This window comes from Oncorhynchus nerka, linkage group LG20, assembly GCF_034236695.1.
Source record: "Oncorhynchus nerka isolate Pitt River linkage group LG20, Oner_Uvic_2.0, whole genome shotgun sequence".
Classification (NCBI taxonomy): Eukaryota; Metazoa; Chordata; class Actinopteri; order Salmoniformes; family Salmonidae; genus Oncorhynchus; species Oncorhynchus nerka.
Genome location: NC_088415.1, coordinates 41,076 through 64,036, shown reverse-complemented (window position 1 = coordinate 64,036; position 22,961 = coordinate 41,076). Strand labels below are relative to the sequence as shown.

Sequence of the window (22,961 nt, the reverse complement as noted above, 5' to 3'; positions counted from 1 at the left end):
AGTATACATTAGGCAGTATATATATTAGATGTGTAGTATACGTTAGACAGTATATGAGATGTGTAGTATATATTAGATGTGTAGTATACGTTAGACAGTATATGAGATGTGTAGTATACATTAGGCAGTATATATATTAGATGTGTAGTATACGTTAGACAGTATATGAGATGTGTAGTATATATTAGATGTGTAGTATACGTTAGACAGTATATGAGATGTGTAGTATATATTAGATGTGTAGTATACATTAGGCAGTATATATACAAGATGTGTAGTATACATTAGGCAGTATATATATTAGATGTGTAGTATACATTAGGCAGTATATTAGATGTGTAGTATACATTAGACAGTATATATTAGATGTGTAGTATACATTAGACAGTATATGAGATGTGTAGTATACATTAGGCAGTATATATATTAGATGTGTAGTATACTTTAGACAGTATATTAGATGTGTATGCGTGTCTCTTCACAGTCCTGCTGTTCAAGAACGTGTATTTGTTTTGTTTTAAAAAATCTAGTTTTACTGCTGGCATTAGTTACTTGATTTGGAATAGAGTTCCATGTAGTCATGGCTCTATGTTGTACTGTGGAATAGAGTTCCATGTAGTCATGGCTCTATGTAGTACTGTGGAATAGAGTTCCATGTAGTCATGGCTCTATGTAGTACTGTGGAATAGAGTTCCATGTAGTCATGGCTCTATGTAGTACTGTGGAATAGAGTTCCATGTAGTCATGGCTCTATGTAGTACTGTGGAATAGAGTTCCATGTAGTCATTGCTCTATGTAGTACTGTGGAATAGAGTTCCATGTAGTCATGGCTCTATGTAGTACTGTGGAATAGAGTTCCATGTAGTCATGGCTCTATGTAGTACTGTGGAATAGAGTTCCTTGTAGTCATTGCTCTATGTAGTACTGTGGAATAGAGTTCCATGTAGTCATGGCTCTATGTAGTACTGTGGAATAGAGTTCCATGTAGTCATGGCTCTATGTAGTACTGTGGAATAGAGTTCCATGTAGTCATGGCTCTATGAGGTACTGTGGAATAGAGTTCCATGTAGTCATGGCTCTATGTAGTACTGTGGAATAGAGTTCCATGTAGTCATGGCTCTATGTAGTACTGTGCGCCTCCCATAGTCTGTTCTGGACTTGGGGACTGTGAAGAGACCTCTGGTGGCATGTCTTGTGGGGTATGCATGGGTGTCTGAGCTGTGTGCTATCTTTACTGATTTCTGCAACATTAGTAAAGATGATTCTCATTAACAAAAGGTCTGAATACGGGTTTTATTTGCAAATTTGTCATTAGGGGATATTGTGTGTAGATTTAGGAAAAAATAGTGAATAATAGTGAAGATAAACTATGAAATAACACATATGGACAGTGGTGTAAAATACTTTAAAAGTACTACTTAAGTAATTTGGTGTATCTATACTACTACACTATTTACATTTTTTGACAACTTTTACTTCACTACATTCCTAATGAAAATGTACTTTTTACTCCATACATTTTCCCTGACACCCAAAAGTACAGTACATTTTGACAGGAAAATGTTCCAATTCACACACTTATCAAGAGAACATCCCTGGTCATCCCTACTGCCTCTGACCTGGCAGACTCACTAAACAGAGAACATCCCCGGTCATCCTTACTGCCTCTGACCTGGCAGACTCACTAAACAGAGAACATCCCTGGTCATCCCTACTGCCTCTGATCTGGAGGACTCACTAATCAGAGAACATCCCTGGTCATCCCTACTGCCTCTGATCTGGAGGACTCACTAAACAGAGAACATCCCTGGTCATCCCTACTGCCTCTGACCTGGCAGACTCACTAAACAGAGAACATCCCTGGTCATCCCTACTGCCTCTGATCTGGAGGACTCACTAATCAGAGAACATCCCTGGTCATCCCTACTGCCTCTGATCTGGAGGACTCACTAAACAGAGAACATCCCTGGTCATCCCTACTGCCTCTGATCTGGAGGACTCACTAAACAGAGAACATCCCCGGTCATCCCTACTGCCTCTGACCTGGAGGACTCACTAAACAGAGAACATCCCCGGTCATCCTTACTGCCTCTGACCTGGAGGACTCACTAAACAGAGAACATCCCTGGTCATCCCTACTGCCTCTGATCTGGAGGACTCACTAAACAGAGAACATCCCTGGTCATCCCTACTGCCTCTGACCTGGAGGACTCACTAAACAGAGAACATCCCTGGTCATCCCTACGGCCTCTGACCTGGAGGACTCACTAAACAGAGAACATCCCCGGTCATCCCTACTGCCTCTGACCTGGAGGACTCACTAAACAGAGAACATCCCTGGTCATCCCTACTGCCTCTGATCTGGAGGACTCACTAAACAGAGAACATCCCTGGTCATCCCTACGGCCTCTGACCTGGAGGACTCACTAAACAGATGCTTATTTTGTAAATTATGTCTGAGTGTTGGGAGGCTGGCTATCAGTCAATAAAATAAAACAATTAAATTGTCCCGTCTAGTTTGGTTAATAGTAATTTGAAATAGTTCATACATGTTGATTTGTTTAACACTTTATTAGACTATTATTCCATGAGTTATTTCATAGCTTTGATGTCTTCACTATTAATTATACAATGTAGAAAAATAGTCAAATAAAGAAAAAACATTTAATGAGTAGGCGTTCTAAAGTAGGCGTTTTGACCGGTAGTGTGTGTGTGTGTATGAACAGTTGAAGTCAGAAGTTTACATACACTTAGGTTGGAGTCATTAAAACTCATTTTTCAACCACTCCACAAATGTCTTTTTAACAAACTATAGTTTTGGCAAGTTGGTTAGGACATCTACTTTGCGCAAGACACAAGTAACTTTTCCAACAATTGTTTACAGACAGATTATTTCACTGTATCACAATTCCAGTGGGTCAGAAGTTTACATTCACTAAGTTGACTGTGCCTTTAAACAGCTTGGAAAATTCCCCAAAATGTCATGGCTGTAGAAGCTTCTGATAGGCTAATTGACATCATTTGGAGTCAATTGGAGGTGTACATGTGGATGTATTTCAAGGCCCACTTCTGTGCCTCTTTGCTTGACATCATGGGAAAATCTAAAGAAATCAGCCAAGACCTCAGAAGAAAATGTGTAAACCTCCACAAGTCTGGTTCCAAACGCCTGAAGGTACCACGTTCATCTGTCTTCCAAATGGACAATAACCCCAAGCATACTTCCAAAGTTGAGGCAAAATGGCTTAAGGACAACAAAGTCAAGGTATTTGAGTGGCCATCACAAAGCCCTGTCCTCAGTCCTATAGAAAATTTGTGGGCAGACCTGAAAAAGCGTGTGTGAGCAAGGAGGCCTACAAACCTGACTCAGTTACACCAGCTCTGTCAGGAGGAATGGGCCCGAAACGGGCTACCCCAAAACGTTTGACCCAAGTTAAACAATTGAAAGGCAATGCTACCAAATACTAATTGAGTGTATGTACATTTTTGGCCCACTGAGAATGTGATGAAAGAAATAAAAGCTGAAATAAATCATTCTCTCTACTATTATTGTGACATTTCACATTCTTAAAATAAAGTGATCATCCTAACTGATCTAAGACAGGTACTGTTTACTAGGATTAAATGTCAGGAATCGTGAAAAACTGAGTTTAAATGTATTTGGCTAAGGTGTATATAAACTTCTGACTTCAACGGTACGTGTGTGTGTGTAGATAGATACACATAGATATCTCCTCCTAAGATGTCTTTTTTCCCCGTATCATTGGCTATTGTTTGTTTGTACCCTCCCTTTAGAAGCCTAATCCTGCCCCAGCGTTTCTAACTGGGGTGCCCTGACACTACACAGCTGATTCAGATAACTAACTCATCGTCAAACTTTGATTATTTGAATTAGTAGTGCTAGGGCAAAAACCTCAATGTGTGGCTCTTGGGCGTCCCCAGGACAGAGTTGGTGAAAAGCCGTCTTACCCATAATTCCAGCTAATTTCTATACCACTTCTTAAATGTATTTTCTAGAACAGCTCCAGTGTCTTAACAGTTCAATAAAAAAAATGACTGACACTTAAATCCCATAATCCAGTGCCCATATTTACACAGACATCCCAATTCTGATATTTATTTTACTTGTGATTGGTCAAAGACCAATATTGGAAAAAATATCAGAATTGGGCTACTTATATAAACACAGCCTAAGACTATTTGTGGATGAAAAAATAGTCTGCTAATTGTCACCCTCTCCTTCTCGCCTGAACATTTGACTCAGTCCCTGTCCCTGTTGGCTATCAGTCCTCTCTCACTCTCCCTCTTCAGCTGAACATCTTGCAGAGTCTCTGTCCCAGTCTGCTATTCGTCTCTCGCTCTCTCCTCCCCACCTCTCTCAGTCCTCTCAGGGCGGAGGGAGAGTCAGGCTGGAGCTCCTGTAGTTTCCTGAAGGCCCTGTCGGCCTCCTCCAGCTCCCCTGCCTCCAGGTTGGCCTGCCCAAGGCGGTACCAGGCCTTCAGCCCTTGGGGCTCCAGCAGCGTGGATCTGGCGCGGGAAAAAATAGTTACATATTGGGATATTATTTGACAATATATCTCAATATTATTTTTGCATTAGTCAGCTGTGCCTGCCCAAAACTAGTATTTTTTCCTTGTTATTAATTTTCTTTTGAAACAGGGAACCAACATGTTTTTCCATGACTGATCAAAACTAATGTTGTCATGCTCTCTCCTCTCTGCATCAGACATGGTGAGCAATACAATGGGAATGTCTAATCGTATTAAACAAATCACAGCGTCAAATCGCAATATATAGAGAATCTTTACGATTGTGAGCATGTGTGACCGACTGGCTCGATTTTGTCTTATGTATCAACATTTTACATTTTTTTATTATTTTTTTTTACATTGGATAAAAGTAGAGACTCGAAAACGGTATATCATACTGTAACACTACAGTTGAGGGAAAGTAATTCTGCTTTGAAAGTTAATAAACTTGTAACCCCACTTTTGAGAAAATGGCCCTTGAACGTTTGGGTATCTAGTGGAGAGCTCTTCTTTGTCGACACCCATTCAGCATCGGTCACACCCTCTTATGACTTAGCCCCGCCCATTCAGCATCGGTCACACCCTCTTATGACTTAGCCCCGCCCAGCTCTTTAAGGATTCACATGCATGACATCAGCAGCCTGTTGTTCCAAAATAGCATAACTGGTGTATTTTAACACCAATAAACCCATCTGTTTATGTCAATCTAGCAAAAGAGGCACCTAAAAGCAACTTTATAAACAATGTTTTGGTTAGCTTGTTAGCTAGACAGCTAACGTAAAGTTAGCTGGCTAGCCAGTTTAAATAATGACCACATAACTGACAACGTCTTAACTTTAGCTAATTTGTATTAATTATTACAGGAACATAAACTCACAACAAGATCATTATTTACAATTTAATGGCGAGCCAATTACAGGAAATACAGTTGTAAGTGAGACAAAATAAAAGCAGGGCATTCTACCGGAGAATTTTAGAACTTGGAAAACTGTCTCGTTGGCCCTAATGTTATATCCTAATTTGACTTTTGGTGCAGAGGTCATGTTGTTCTTCACATTCCCGTCTCTGGTAAACGCAAACTATATCAAATCAAAAATGTATTCGTCACAGAAGGTGTGAACGGTACAGTGAAATGGTACCTTGCTGAGTGGAGTCTTTTGTTTAGACATGTCGCTAGATAGCTAAACAATGACCCATAATCCTAATTTATAGCATTACTACCCTGCATTATTCTGTATGTAGCTAACAAACTAGATTCAATGTTAGCTAGCCATGCAAATGGCTGTGAGATATGAATAATATTACTATACACATCATTCACGTAACATTAGCTAGCGAGCGTGCCAGCCAGCTAACAGTACACTTTAGCTTGAAATGAAAATGACATTCTGACTAAATTAGAAACGTAAAATATCTGAAAATGTAGCTAGCTAGACTCTCTTACCCGTAAACATGCATGAACACTTCTCCCTCTCTGTCATGGATGCCATGGTTGCCCTTAGTTTGAAGATGTATAAAACACCGGTCTCCGGATTACAATTCTGTGTGTGTTCTCTTTTCAACTCCATCTGCATATTTGCATTCAAACGCCAGAATTTTCTCCATCTCCTTAGCTATCATACTGTGCTTCCACCGGCATTCCACCGATTTCAAAACTCGGTCCTCCTCCAGAAAGTGGAGAGCAACACTTTTGCAGTTCTTCATGTTAGCTTTCAAAAAAGCCCCGTTAGAAAGGATCACATACTGACCAGATCATAAACAGTTATAAACAGAAGCGTGCTACATGGCAGACCAATCCGAACTCATCTCTCGGCTTGTCCAGCCCATCCATTACCTCAGCCAATCATGGCTAGCGGGAAGATTCCTGGCTTTTTCCGTGGCTAAACCAAGTAGGCTCGTAATTTAACAATTTTATTCATATCTACAGATGGCATAGAAGTTTGTTATTAAGGCACATGAAAGTTTACATATTGCAGAAGGTATTTCTGACAAAAAAAAAACGCATTTTGATCAAAAATAAATGTTTACGTTCAAATGCCTCGACTGTGTAGTGACGCGCAACATACGCCTAGTTTCCTGAAACGAGTCACATACAAAAAATAAAACAACACATACCAAATTAGCGAACTAGGCCTTTTTTTTTTTTTACTCCTGTATGAGCGAAGCACCCCCACCCCCCCTTTCCGCCCATCAACAGCCCTACAACCCAAAAACATCTTCCAGCGGCCATGATTGTGACAATTGCAATACATATCGTATCAGCACCCAAGTATCATGAGGTCTAGTGCTTCATTTGAGACGGATCCCGCAGGAACAGGATCCAGCACCTCTCAGATTTGACTGTTTGTTCCGGCACCTATTTTCCCGGATCCGGTATCTCTCCGGATTTATTTATTGTCTCACATTCTAATAAAAGCGTTTAGCATTATATCAAGTTGTCTCCTCGTTATTTCTCCCACCCCCCAGAAAGACCATCATGTAAAAGCACGGTGATCCTTCTACAGTGGGCAGTGGGGTAAAAAGTATTTAGTCAGCCACCAATCGTGCATGTTCTCCCATTTAAAAAGATGAGAGAGGCCTGTAATTTTCATCATAGGTACACTTCAACTATGACGGACAAATGAGAAGAAAAAAAATCCAGAAAATCACATTGTAGAATTTTAAATTAATTTATTTGCAAAATTATGGTGGAAAATAAGTATTTGGTCAATAACAAAAGTTTATCTCAATACTTTGTTATATACCCTTTGTTGGCAATGACAGAGGTCAAACGTTTTCTGTAAGTCTTCACAAGGTTTTCACACACTGTTGCTGGTATTTTGGCCCATTCCTCCATGCAGATCTCCTCTAGAGCAGTGATGTTTTGGGGCTGTTGCTGGGCAACACGGACTTTCAACTCCCTCCAAAGATTTTCTATGGGGTTGAGATCTGGAGACTGGCTAGGCCACTCCAGGACCTTGAAATGCTTCTTACGAAGCCACTCCTTCGTTGCCCGGGCGGTGTGTTTGGGATCATTGTCATGCTGAAAGACCCAGCCATGTTTCATCTTCAATGACCTTGCTGATGGATGGAGGTTTTCACTCAAAATCTCACGATACATGGCCCCATTCATTCTTTCCTTTACACGGATCAGTCGTCCTGGTCCCTTTGCAGAAAAACAGCCCCAAAGCATGATGTTTCCACCCCATGCTTCACAGTAGGTATGGTGTTCTTTGGATGCAACTCAGCATTCTTTGTCCTCCAAACACGACGAGTTGAGTTTTTACCAAAAAGTTATATTTTGGTTTCATCTGACCATATGACATTCTCCCAATCTTCTTCTGGATCATCCAAATGCTCTCTAGCAAACTTCAGACGGGCCTGGACACGTCTGGCACTGCAGGATTTGAGTCCCTGGCGGCGTAGTGTGTTACTGATGGTAGGCTTTGTTACTTTGGTCCCAGCTCTCTGCAGGTCATTCACTAGGTCCCCCGTGTGGTTCTGGGATTTTTGCTCACCGTTCTTGTGATCATTTTGACCCCATGGGGTGAGATCTTGCGTGGAGCCCCAGATCGAGGGAGATTATCAGTGGTCTTGTATGTCTTCCATTTCCTAATAATTGCTCCCACAGTTGATTTCTTCAAACCAAGCTGCTTACCTATTGCAGATTCAGTCTTCCCAGCCTGGTGCAGGTCTACAATTTTGTTTCTGGTGTCCTTTGACAGCTCTTTAGTCTTGGCCATAGTGGAGTTTGGAGTGTGACTGTTTGAGGTTGTGGACAGGTGTCTTTTATACTGATAAGTTCAAACAGGTGCCATTAATACAGGTAACGAGTGGAGGACAGAGGAGCCTCTTAAAGAAGAAGTTACAGGTCTGTGAGAGCCAGAAATCTTGCTTGTTTGTAGGTGACCAAATACTTATTTTCCACCATAATTTGCAAATAGTAATCTGTCATAGTTTAAGTGTACCTATGATGAAAATTACAGGCTTCTCTCATCTTTTTAAGTGGGAAAACTTGCACAATTGGCAGCTGACTAAATACTTTTTTGCCCCAATGTATATAGTCATCCTATCGAGCCACACTGATTCCAGACCTGCTCTCTTATTTGTACATAGAGGTTATGGGGAGGGCCGGTGGGGTAAGTAACTGATCTTGACACAGATCTTGGTAGTGGTGGTCAGCTAGTGAAGAGGTCCCTACGTAATTACATAGCCTAGTCTAGTCAGCTCCCTACTGAATTTGAATCGCCCCCCAAAAATGTTTAAATAATAATAATTCCAGAGAGAGATGGTGAATCGAACTCAGAACGAGTCAGAGAACTGTCAGTGCCGGAAGAGAGGAGTGAGGTGCAAACTGTTCCTGATAGCGATACCTTAGCTAACAGCGCTGCTATTAATCCCGCCAGTTCAGCTACCTTCACTAGCTAGTAGACCTAACCCTAACCCAGCTGGAGAGGGAGATGGGGAGCTGGGGGTGAGGGCGGCAGTGCATCCACCGACAAAGTGCTCGGAGCAGTTCAAGAACAAGCAAATGTATAACCCCTGGCTTGTCATGCAGAATTCAGAGTTGGGCTGTACAACACGCAAAAAAGTAGGGAGCTTGGGTCTAGAAACAACTGGAGGGATTAAACTAGCAAAATAGTGGGAATGTACAGTAAATTAACATCCTATGTCTCAGACGTAAAGAAACAACAAATAGCTCTCAGAAAAAAAAGGTTTTTGAACAGGCGTATTTGTAGACGAGGCTAGAGAGGACACCCAGGTTATAGTTCACACTCAGAATGAAAAAATAGACACTACAGCCAGAGTCTTCAGAACAGCCTGAGAAGGAGACTAAACATCCCGCTCATGGCAAGTCGACTCTCAAGAGTCACGGGGAGAGTCGTTGTGGGAGGTTTTGAAAACTAAGGTAGTACATATTTCTTCCTTTACAAACTTGTTCTGTACTGTGAAGGTAATCTGAATATGTGCTTCATACTTTCACATAGGCAGGAGGCCTATATATTCTCATGTGCGTGTTCTGCTGTGTCCTACATTGATTTATTTGAAGTTTTATTCCGATATTTGTTCTACAGCTACATTGATGACTTGAAAATGATATGAAATGCAGGTCTTGTGAGCTCCACAGCTGGTGGGTATATGGGTGTTCTACAGCTACATTGATGACTTGAAAATGATATGAAATGCAGGTCTTGTGAGCTCCACAGCTGGTGGGTATATGGGTGTTCTGCAGCTACATTGATGACTTGAAAATGATATGAAATGCAGGTCTTGTGAGCTCCACAGCTGGTGGGTATATGGGTGTTCTACAGCTACATTGATGACTTGAAAATGATATGAAATGCAGGTCTTGTGAGCTCCACAGCTGGTGGGTATATGGGTGTTCTACAGCTACATTGATGACTTGAAAATGATATGAAATGCAGGTCTTGTGAGCTCCACAGCTGGTGGGTATATGGGTGTTCTACAGCTACATTGATGACTTGAAAATGATATGAAATGCAGGTCTTGTGAGCTCCACAGCTGGTGGGTATATGGGTGTTCTGCAGTGTTGTCTAAACATGTTGAAAATGCACTTGTGAGTCTAGAACATTAGGCTCTAAGAAATGTGGACTTGTGTAACCGCAGCTTTACTCAAGTATGTGGGCATACTGCAGTGTGACGTCTGAAATGCTTTGAATTATTCAGCGCCATGGAGAGTGCTGTCCGTTTCACCACCATAGATAGTAGGCTACTTGGAGAGTGCTGTCCGTGTCACCACCATAGATAGTAGGCTACTTGGAGAGTGCTGTCCGTGTCACCACCATAGATAGTAGGCTACTTGGAGAGTGCTGTCCGTGTCACCACCATAGATAGTAGGCTACTTGGAGAGTGCTGTCCGTGTCACCACCATAGATAGTAGGCTACTTGGAGAGTGCTGTCCGTGTCACCACCATAGATAGTAGGCTACTTGGAGAGTGCTGTCCGTGTCACCACCATAGATAGTAGGCTACTTGGAGAGTGCTGTCCGTGTCACCACCATAGATAGTAGGCTACTTGGCTGTTTACTCTGTCTGCTGCTATGTTGTGTTAGACTTCTTGTCTCAATGCGTTTGGGACGGTTCCTCAGAGCCCCCCACCCACCTCAGAGCCCCCACCCACCTCAGAGCCACCCCCACACCCACCTCAGAGCCACCCCCACACCCACCTCAGAGCCCCCCACCCACCTCAGAGCCCCCCCCCCACACCCACCTCAGAACCCCCCCACCCCACCTCAGAGCCCCCCACACCCACCTCAGAGCCTCCCCCCACCCCACCTCAGAGCCTCCCCCCACACCCACCTCAGAGCCCCCTCCCCCACACCCACCTCAGAGCCCCTCCCCCACACCCACCTCAGAGCCCCCACCCCACACCCACCTCAGAGCCCCTCCCCCCACCCACCTCAGAGCCCCCACACCCCACACCCACCTCAGAGCCCCCCACCCCACACCCACCTCAGAGCCACCCGTGCTCACTATGTGTTCTGGGAATTCCCGATTTACAAATTAAGTACTGGTGAGGTCCCTGGCAATTCCTAGCCTTACCTGGAGGCACACCCTCTGGCCCGGGACCACTGGCCCAGTTTGAGCTGACATAGGGACAGGTTGGAGTAGAGAGAGGCCTTGGTGGAACGGTACTGACGATCTGTAGGGGCCTCTAGGCTATCTTTCTTCTCCGTCTCCTCATCCTCCTCCTCCTCCTCCTCCTCTATCGGAGTCATCTCCTCCCCTTCTCCCCGGGTGTGTAGTTTTAGGGTGATGAGGAGTTTGATGGCTCGGCTGTAGCTGTCTGCCGCCCCCCACATGTCCCCCGCCCTAAACCTGTCTCCCCCCCTCTGCTTGTGTGACATCACCCAGCCCCACTTCTCTCCAGCTGACAGCTGCCAGGACTCATGGCCAGGAGAGAAGGACTGGAGCTCTACTGTTATACACAGGGACTGGTCAGGGCTTGCTCTCTTCTGCTCCTCTTCTCCTCCCCGGAGTCGGTCTGCTAGTGGAGTCAGCATTACCTGGGGACACGAGGGTCAAAGGAGTGAAAGGTTTGACCAGCTGTATGAAGGGTGAATGGGTAACAGCAGGTACATGCTGATTCAGTGTGGTGCTATTGGTGAGTGAGCCTCTCCTTACCTCACACTTCTCTCCAGCTCTCATCCCCTCCACACACCCCTCTGTGATGTCACACTGCCCCTCCCCCAGCCTCAGAATGATCCAATCACCAAGCGGGACCTGCAGCATGGTACCCTGGGAGCGCTGTAGGGATGGGACCTGGGCATCTGAAAGGACTGCGATTGGCAGGTCAGGTTTGAGTGACAGCTCCGGGTCAGCTGTAGGTTCTCCTTGGCGTTGAACTCTGACCTGACACAGAGAGCCAATCCCGGGGTAGACGTCTCCAGAGGGGTCAGTTGGCTCCGCCCCTCGTTTCCTCCTCTGACAAACCTCCCACAAGCCCCTGGGGCACACAGACACCCAGGAAGTGATCTTATCGCCTTCTGTCTCCACTGCCTGGGAGGTCTTCATCACTTGAGGAGAGAGGGAGAGTTAGAGGGAGAGAGAAGACAGGAAGAAGAGGAGGAGAGAAGACAAAGAGAGGAAGAAGAGAAGAAGCAGAGATGGAGAGGAGATATTCCCATTGCATGGTAACCAACCAACAACATAATATAGTAACCTAAACAACATGGAATGAAAGTCCAAGCGTATTTTTTATAAACTAGTGTGCTTTGGGTCATTGTCCTGTTGGAAGTCCTGAGCGCTCTGGAGCAGGTTTTCATCAAGGATCTCTCTGTACTTTGCTCCGTTCATCTTTCCCTCGATCCTGACTAGTCTCCCAGTCCCTGCTGCTGAAAAACATCCCCACAGCATGATGCTGCCTCCACCATGCTTCACCGTAGGGATGGTGCCAGGTTTCCTCCAGATGTGATGCTTGGCATTCAGGCCAAGAGTTCAATCTTGGTTTCATCAGACCAGAGAATCTTGTTTCTTATGGTCTGAGAGTCAGCTAGGTGCCTTTTGGCAAAGTCCAAGCCGGCTGTCATGTGCCTTTTACTGAGGAGCGGCTTCTGTCTGGTCACTCTACTATACAGGCCTGATTGATGGAGTGCTGCAGAGATGGTTGTCCTTCTGGAAGGTTCTCCCATCTCCACAGAGGAACTCTGGAGCTCTGTCAGAGTGACCATCGGGTTTTTGGTCACCTCTCGGACCCCTGATTGCTCAGTTTGGCCTGGCGGACAGCTCTACAAAGAGTCTTGGTGGTTCCAAACCTCTTCCATTTAAGAATGATGGAGGCCACAATTCCTTCAATCTCATGGCTTGGTTTTTGCTCTGACATGCACTGTCAACTGTGGGACCTTATGTTTTTATTTTTTTATTTCACCTTTATTTAACCAGGTAGGCTAGTTGAGAACAAGTTCTCATTTGCAACTGCGACCTGGCCAAGATAAAGCATAGCAGTGTGAACAGACAACACATAGTTACACATGGAGTAAGCAATTAACAAGTCAATAACACAGTAGAAAAAAAATGGGCAGTCTATATACAATGTGTGCAAAAGGCATGAGGAGGTAGGCGAATAATACAATTTTGCAGATTAACACTGGGGTGATAAAAGATCAGATGGTCATGTACAGGTAGAGATATTGGTGTGCAAAAGAGCAGAAAAGTAAATAAATAAATACATAAAAAAAACAGTATAAGAACAGTATGGGGATGAGGTAGGTGAAAATGGGTGGAGCTGTTACCAATAGACTATGTACAGCTGCAGCGTCGGTTAGCTGCTCGGATAGCTGATGTTTGAAGTTGGTGAGGAGATAAAAGTCTCAACTTCAGCGATTTTACAGTTCATTCCAGTCACAGGCAGCAGAGTACTGGAGACGAAAGGCGGCCAAATGAGGTGTTGGCTTTAGGGATGATCAGTGAGATACACCTGCTGGAGCGTGTGCTACGGATGGGTGTTGCCATCGTGACCAGTGAACTGAGATAAGGCGGAGCTTTACCTAGCATGGACTTGTAGATGACCTGGAGCCAGTGGGTCTGGCGACGAATATGTAGCGAGGGCCAGCCGACTAGAGCATACAAGTCGCAGTGGTGGTGGTATAAGGTGCTTTGGTGACAAAGCGGATGGCACTATGATAGACTGCATCCAGTTTGCTGAGTAGAGTGTTGGAAGCCATTTTGTAGATGACATCGCCCGAAATCGAGGATCGGTAGGATAGTCAGTTTTACTAGGGTAAGCTTGCGGCGTGAGTGAAGGAGGCTTTGTTGCGGAATAGAAAGCCGACTCTTGATTTGATTTTTCGATTGGAGATGTTTTGATGTGAGTCTGGAAGGAGAGTTTGCAGTCTAGCCAGACACCTAGGTACTTATAGATGTCCACATATTCAAGGTCGGAACCATCCAGGGTGGTGATGCTAGTCGGGCATCTTGGTGCAGGCCTTGCGATCGGTTGAAAAGCATGCATTTGGTTTTCTCGCGTTTAAGAGCAGTTGGAGGCCACGGAAGGAGTGCTGTATGGCATTGAAGCTCGTTTGGAGGTTAGATAGCACAGTGTCCAATGACGGGCCGAAAGTATATAGAATGGTGTCGTCTGCGTAGAGGTGGATCAGGGAATCCGCCCGCAGCAAGAGCAACATCATTGATATATACAGAGAAAAGAGTCGGCCCGAGGTGAACCCTGTGGCACCCCATAGAGACTGCCAGAGGACCGGACAGCATGCCCTCCGATTTGACACACTGAACTCTGTCTGCAAAGTAATTGGTGAACCAGGCAAGGCAGTCATCCGAGAAACCGAGGCTATTGAGTCTGCCGATAAGAATATGGTGATTGACAGAGTCGAAAGCCTTGGCGGGTCGATGAAAACGGCTGCACAGTACTGTCTTTTATCGATCGCGGTTATGATATCGTTTAGTACCTTGAGCGTGGCTGAGGTGCACCGTGACCGGCTCGGAAACCAGATTGCACAGCGGAGAAGGTGCGGTGGGATTCGAGATGGTCAGTGACCTGTTTGTTGACTTGGCTTTCGAAGACCTTAGATAGGCAGGGCAGGATGGATATAGGTCTATAGCAGTTTGGGTCCAGGGTGTCTCCCCTTTGAAGAGGGGATGACTGCGGCAACTTTCCAATCCTTGGGGATCTCAGACGATATGAAAGAGAGGTTGAACAGGCTGGTAATAGGGGTTGCGACAATGGCGGCAGATAGTTTCAGAAATAGAGGGTCCAGATTGTCAAGCCCAGCTGATTTGTACGGGTCTAGGTTTTGCAGCTCTTTCAGAACATCTGCTATCTGGATTTGGGTAAAGGAGAACCTGGAGAGGCTTGGGCGAGGAGCTGCGGGGGGGGCGGAGCTGTTGGCCGAGGTTGGAGTAGCCAGGCGGAGACAGGTGTGTGCAGACATGTAGACAGGTGTGTGCCTTTCCAAATCATGTCCAATCAATTGAATTTACCACAGGTGGACTCCAATCAAGTTGTAGAAACATCTCAAGGATGATCAATGGAAATAGCATGCAGATGAGCTCAATTTCGAGTTTCATAGCAAAGGGTCTGAATACTTATGTAAATATTCATTTATTTATTTACATTTGCAAAAATGTCTAAAAAACTGTTTTGACTTTGTCATTATTGGGTATCGTGTGTATATTGATGAGGATTTGTATTTATTTAATCCATTTTAGAGTAAAGCTTTAACCAGTTGTGTAAAGTACTTCAAAACGTTTGAGTATCTGTACTTTACTTTTTACATTTTTGACAACTTTTACTTCACTACATTCCTAAAGAAAATTATGTACTTTTTACTCCATAAATGTTCCCTGACACCCAAAGGTACTAATTCTATTTTAAATGCTTAACAGAACAGGAAAATGGTCTAATTCACACACTTATCAAGATAATATCCCTGGTCATCCCTACTGCCTCTGATCTGGAGGACTCACTAAACAGAGAACATCCCTGGTCATCACTACTGCCTCTGGTCTGGAGGACTCACTAAACAGAGAATATCCCTGGTCATCCCTACTGCCTCTGATCTGGAGGACTCACTAAACAGAGAACACCCCTGGTCATCCCTACTGCCTCTGATCTGGAGGACTCACTAAACAGAGAACATCCCTGGTCATCCCTACTGCCTCTGATCTGGTGGACTCACTAAACAGAGAACATCCCTGGTCATCCCTACTGCCTCTGATCTGGAGGACTCACTAAACAGAGAACATCCCTGGTCATCCCTACTGTCTCTGATCTAGCGGACTCACTAAACAGAGAACATCCCTGGTCATCCCTACTGCCTCTTATCTGGAGGACTCACTAAACAGAGAACATCCCTGGTCATCCCTACTGCCTCTGGCCTGGCAGTCTCACTAAACAGAGAACATCCCTGGTCATCCCTACTGCCTCTGATCTGGAGGACTCACTAAACAGAGAACATCCCTGGTCATCCCTACTGCCTCTGACCTGGCAGTCTCACTAAACAGAGAACATCCCTGGTCATCCCTACTACCTCTGATCTGGAGGACTCACTAAACAGAGAACATCCCTGGTCATCCCTACTGCCTCTGACCTGGAGGACTCACTAAACAGAGAACATCCCTGGTCATCCCTACTGCCTCTGATCTGGAGGACTCACTAAACAGAGAACATCCCTGGTCATCCCTACTGCCTCTGATCTGGTGGACTCACTAAACAGAGAACATCCCTGGTCATCCCTACTGCCTCTGATCTGGTGGACTCACTAAACAGAGAACATCCCTGGTCATCCCTACTGCCTCTGATCTGGAGGACTCACTAAACAGAGAACATCCCTGGTCATCCCTACTGCCTCTGATCTGGTGGACTCACTAAACAGAGAACATCCCTGGTCATCCCTACTGCCTCTGATCTGGTGGACTCACTAAACAGAGAACATCCCTGGTCATCCCTACTGCCTCTGATCTGGAGGACTCACTAAACAGAGACCATCCCTGGTCATCCCTACTGCCTCTGACCTGGCAGTCTCACTAAACACATGCTTCGTTTGTAAATGGTTGACTGAGTGTTGGAGCGAGCCCCTGGCTATCCGTATATGAAAAAAATATTTTAAAAATGTGTCCATCTGCTTTGCTTAATATAAGGAATTTGAAAATATGTTTTTATTTAACTAGGCAAGTCAGAACAAATTATTATTTAGAATGAAAGCCTACCAGAGAACAGTGGGTTAACTGCCTTGTTCAGGGGAACAGTGGGTTAACTGCCTTGTTCAGGGGAACGGTGGGTTAACTGTCTTGTTCAGGGGAACAGGGGGTTAACTGCCTTGTTCAGGGGAACAGTGGGTTAACTGCCTTGTTCAGGGGAACAGTGGGTTAACTGCCTTGTTCAGGGGAACAGTGGGTTAACTGCCTTGTTCAGGGGAACAGTGGGTTAACTGCCTTGTTCAGGGGAACAGTGGGTTAACTGCCTTGTTCAGGGGAACAGTGGGTTAACTGCCTTGTTCAGGGGCAGAACAACAGATTTGAACCTTGTCAGCTCGGGGATTCGATCCAACAACCTTCAGTTGAAATGGTTCATACTTTTACTTTTGATATTTAAGTACATTTGATCAATTCCATTTACTTTTTTCTTTTTTTTTGTGAATTTTACCCCCTTTTTCTCCCCAATTTCGTGGTATCCAATTGTTAGTAGTTACTATCTTGTCTCATCACTACAACTCCCGTATGGCTCGGGGGAGACGAAGGTTGAAAGTCATGCGTCCTCCGATACACAACCCAACCAAGCCGCACTGCTTCTTAACACAGTGTGCATCCAACCCGGAAGCCAGCCGCACCAATGTGTCGGAGGAAACACCGTGCACCTGGCAACCTTGGTTAGCGGGCACTGCGCCCGGCCCGCCACAGGAGTCGCTGGTGCGCGATGAGACAAGGATTCCCCAACCGGCCAAACCCTCCCTAACTCGGACGACGCTAGGCCAATTGTGCGTCGCCCCACGGACCTCGCGGTCACGGCCGGTTACGACAGAGCCTGGGCGCGAACCCAGAGTCTCTGGTGGCACAGCTGGCGCTGCAGTACAGCGCCCTTAACCACTGCGCCACACTTTCAAACTTTTACTCAGGTAGTATTTTACTGGGTGACTCACTTGTACTTGAAGTCATTTTCTTTTAAGGTACCTTTACTTTTACTCAGGTAGTATTTTACTGGGTGACTCACTTGTACTTTAAGTCATTTTCTTTTAAGGTATCTATACTTTTACTCAAGTATGACAATTGGGTGACTCACTTGTACTTTAAGTCATTTTCTTTTAAGGTATCTATACTTTTACTCAAGTAGTATTTTACTGGGTGACTCACTTGTACTTGAAGTCATTTTCTTTTAAGGTACCTTTACTTTTACTCAGGTAGTATTTTACTGGGTGACTCACTTGTACTTTAAGTCATTTTCTTTTAAGGTATCTATACTTTTACTCAAGTATGACAATTGGGTGACTCACTTGTACTTTAAGTCATTTTCTTTTAAGGTACCTTTACTTTTACTCAAGTATGACAATCGGGTACTTTTTCCACCACTGTATTTAGTTGAGTTACATTATTGGTTCATGAGTGAAATTCATCCATCTAGCTGGCTAACAAGGTAAGCTGATCTTCCTCTACCTTCACATCAAGCTAGCTCTGTGCAGGGCCGGACCTGGCTGTTCTGCCTTAAGTGAGAGAAAAAACAAAATGGCCCCCGCCAAAACTAGAATAGCCCCAGTAAGCAAAATGACTTTGAATATGCACATTTCCCAGGTGTTGAAGTGAGGTTATGAATGAAAGGTGAAAAGACATCTATGCATGGGCCAAATCAAGGCTGGGTCAGACTGGACAAAATCTGAACCAAACATAAACGTCTAATGATTGGATCAGATTTGGTCCGGACCTAACCGATAAATAAACCTCTGTGGACGACATGGGAATCACTGCCGCACCAACAAGATGTACAGACGGGACCAAAAAGGACTTAGTGGGGTGCAGCCTATGAATGCCCACCATTTGGAAAAACAGGCCATTGGTTTTATTAGTCCCGAGTCCCGGTTTCTTTTTTATTTATTTAACTAGGCAAGTAAGTTAAGAACAAATTCTTATTTACAATGACTGCCTACCCGGGCCAAACCCTAACCCAGACGACGCTGGGCCAATTGTGCACCGCCCTATGGGTCTCCCAATCACAGCCGGTTGTGATACAGCCTGGAATCGAACCAGGGTCTGTAGTGACGCCTATAGCACTGAGATGCAGTGCCTTAGACTGCTGCTGCCACTCAGGAGTAATGTGACTTAGCAATTTGGCTATTTAAAAGCTATGAATATCAGCTACCCAACTTTATCAGGAGGAGTTATCCTGAGCCTATTTGCAATGTGTTTACACAACGGGAAATGCAGAAGTATTTTATTTGACGGATACGAACTCGAAACCACTGATCATGACAATTTTGCCCACAGGAAAACAACTCCTGGACATTAGTTGTGAGTAGCCTGATGTCCATATTCCCATTTGACTTTGACCTGTTAGGATGTTGTTTGTTAACATGTCAGCACATTTTTAGATTAGGCGATTTGATCAGAGAAACCTACATAAATTTGCATCTCATTACAGTGCCATACATGTTACATCCAGCATGTTGGCTACAGAAAAGGCCATATTTTTATGCTATATCTGCAACAGCACCCTGCCCTTATAACAAAAGATTGCAGCTTTCAAACTGCAGTCAACTGTGGTATTTTGGACGCAGTAATGGCATAATAACTGCAGTGACACTGTACAATTACGGCAGTAAAATAGGAAAAGGTATTATGGACTCTGATTTGCAGTTTACTGCACTCTGATTAATCTTTTTTTCGTACGGGTGGAAATGCGCGCTGGGAATGAACAAGATTAATACCCACATGAATGGGTATTAATACTTTTTTGGTAGCAACAACTCAATGTGTGTGTATTTTTTGTTCCATTTTTTTAGTTGGCTCAAGAAACTTGTCATTGTGTGCTAACTAGCTAGTAATTATGTCGCGCTGGCGCTCCTAGTTGAACCCCTGGTTGCGCCTGCAGAGAGCGGGTCTGTGGGACGAGGTAGAGCGCTCCTCAGCTGCCAGCCTCTTTCACCAGCCTGTTAGCTTTAGCCAGGACTCATGCAATCCGGGGTCCTTGGGACGTCGCTAACACATTGAAGCTTACATTTAAAATGGGTAGGGGTTCAATTGAGGAGTTAGGGGAAGATTTAGGATAAGGTTTATGGGGAGGATTTAGGGTAGGAACGTCCCAAGGACTCCAGATAGCACTAACCCTTTAGCCAGTTAGCTAGCTATAACGCGTTAATGAACATTGCGAAAGTAAAAACATGTGCATAAAGTAAAAACGTATGTAAAACATACTACACTTCATGAGAAGATGAACAGCTATCTAACTTATTCCTACCTGCAGACAAACGGTATTTCGGCTTTGTGCGACTTCAACGGATCAAAACAACACAACTTCTTCTTCGATGAGGTTTAACGGCGTTTGGCACCTAATACATGTTGCATTGCCGCCACCTTCCTTACGAAAAAATATTGCAGTTAGAGTGCAGTTATACAGCATTCAAAATATAACACATTTACTGCAGTAATTTTGCAGTGCAAACCCCCCACCCTACTCCACTATGTAAATACCCTACCATCTAACCCTACACTCACTACAAACCCCCCACCCTACTCCACTATGTAAATACCCTACAATCTAACCCTACACTCACAAAAAAACACCCTACTCCACTATTTAAATACCCTACCATCTAACCCTACACTCACTACAAACCCACCACTCGACTCCACTATGTAAATACCCTACCATCTAACCCTACACTCACTACAAACCCACCACTCGACTCCACTATGTAAATACCCTACCATCTAACCCTACACTCACTACAAACCCCCCACTCGACTCCACTATGTAAATACCCTACAATCTAACCCTACACTCACAAAAAAACACCCTACTCCACTATTTAAATACCCTACCATCTAACCCTACACTCACTACAAACCCCCCACTCGACTCCACTATGTAAATACCCTACAATCTAACCCTACACTCACTAAAACCTCCCCACCCTACTCCACTATTTAAATACCCTACCATCTAACCCTACACTCACTAAAACCTCCCCACCCTACTCCACTATTTAAATACCCTACCATCTAACCCTACACTCACTACAAACCCACCACTCGACTCCACTATGTAAATACCCTACAATCTAACCCTACACTCACAAAAAAACACCCTACTCCACTATTTAAATACCCTACCATCTAACCCTACACTCACTAAAACCTCCCCACCCTACTCCACTATTTAAATACCCTACCATCTAACCCTACACTCACTACAAACCCCCCACCCTACTCCACTATTTAAATACCCTACCATCTAACCCTACACTCACTAAAACCTCCCCACCCTACTCCACTATTTAAATACCCTACCATCTAACCCTACACTCACTAAAACCTCCCACCCTACTCCACTATTTAAATACCCTACCATCTAACCCTACACTCACTAAAACCTCCCCACCCTACTCCACTATTTAAATACCCTACCATCTAACCCTACACTCACTAAAACCTCCCCACCCTACTCCACTATTTAAATACCCTACCATCTAACCCTACACTCACTACAAACCCCCCACCCTACTCCACTATTTAAATACCCTACCATCTAACCCTACACTCACTAAAACCTCCCCACCCTACTCCACTATTTAAATACCCTACCATCTAACCCTACACTCACTAAAACCTCCCCACCCTACTCCACTATTTAAATACCCTACCATCTAACCCTACACTCACTACAAACCCCCACCCTACTCCACTATTTAAATACCCTACCATCTAACCCTACACTCACTACAAACCCCCACCCTACTCCACTATTTAAATACCCTACCATCTAACCCTACACTCACTAAAACCTCCCCACCCTACTCCACTATTTAAATACCCTACCATCTAACCCTACACTCACTACAAACCCCCCACCCTACTCCACTATTTAAATACCCTACCATCTAACCCTACACTCACTACAAACCCCCCACCCTACTCCACTATTTAAATACCCTACCATCTACCATCTAACCCTACACTCATTAATTAACAACCTACCACCCTACTCCACTCTTTAAATACCCTACCATCTACCATCTAACAATACACTCACAAAAAAACAGCCTACTCCACTATCTGGTCCTACCTCAGGCCAACAGACTGAAAGGATGGGACACCATCACTGAACACACCCTGTAACTCTTCTGACATCAAGTCTTGTACACCCAAATACCTCTCTGCAGCTGCCACCACCACCTCAATTTTCTGTGACTTTCCATCCCTGCAGTACAGTTGATAACCATTGTTATATATGCTACAAATCCAATCTCACTGAAACATATATCACTTGTTGGTTTATATCTCTGTTCTGGTACAGATCTACTAGTTACACCCCTCCTCTCAGGATCCCTCCCTCTGTTCTGGTACAGATCTACTAGTTACACCCCTCCTCTCAGGATCCCTCCCTCTGTTCTGGTACAGATCTACTAGTTACACCCCTCCTCTCAGGATCCCTCCCTCTGTTCTGGTACAGATCTACTACACCAGTCCTCAGGATCCCTCCCTCTGTTCTGGTACAGATCTACTAGTTACACCCCTCCTCTCAGGATCCCTCCCTCTGTTCTGGTACAGATCTACTACACCAGTCCTCAGGATCCCTCCCTCTGTTCTGGTACAGATCTACTAGTTATACAACCCTCCTCTCAGGATCCCTCCCTCTGTTCTGGTACAGATCTACTAGTCACACCACTCCTCTCAGGATCCCTCCCTCTGTTCTAGTACAGATCTACTACACCCCTCCTCTCAGGATCCCTCCCTCTGTTCTAGTACAGATCTACTAGTTACACCCCTCCTCTCAGGATGCCTCCCTCTGTTCTGGTACAGATCTACTAGTCACACCACTCCTCTCAAGGATCCCTCCCCCTTGACCCACCTTCCTCTACTTTCTTCACTGCCTCAGCATAGGTCAACTTCTGCACTACTCTAACCCTGGAAACCTCAACCTGCCTCTCTCACACAGGACATTTCTGATCCCCAGCCACATGGGCACCCCTACAGTTAACACATACCACTACTTTCCCCAATGCTACACATTCCTTTGTCTCATTCCCTTCGGCACACTTCTCACACCTAGGAACCTCCCTCCTACACACTGCTGCCACATAGGAACATCTAGGAACCTCCCTCCTACACACTGCTGCCACATAGGAACCTCCCTCCTACACACTGCTGTCACCTAGGAACCTCCCTCCTACACACTGCTGCCACATAGGAACCTCCCTCCTACACACTGCTGCCACATAGGAACCTCCCTCCTACACACTGCTGCCACATAGGAACCTCCCTCCTACACACTACT

General features: G+C 44.8%; 1 protein-coding gene across 1 annotated transcript; it reads right to left on the bottom strand.

Annotated features, from left to right (window-relative positions):
• Positions 1–1,279: 1,279 nt before the first annotated feature.
• Positions 1,280–20,078, bottom strand: LOC135562769 (FK506-binding protein-like). Its single transcript, XM_065005104.1, has 4 exons — positions 19,923–20,078; positions 11,651–12,042; positions 11,069–11,532; positions 1,280–4,524 (listed from the first exon to the last, which is right to left on the bottom strand). The coding sequence occupies exons 2-4, from the start codon at positions 12,038–12,040 to the stop codon at positions 4,305–4,307; spliced, it is 1,074 nt and encodes a 357-aa protein (XP_064861176.1). The 5' UTR covers positions 12,041–12,042; positions 19,923–20,078; the 3' UTR covers positions 1,280–4,304.
• Between the last annotated feature and the right edge of the window lie 2,883 nt (positions 20,079–22,961).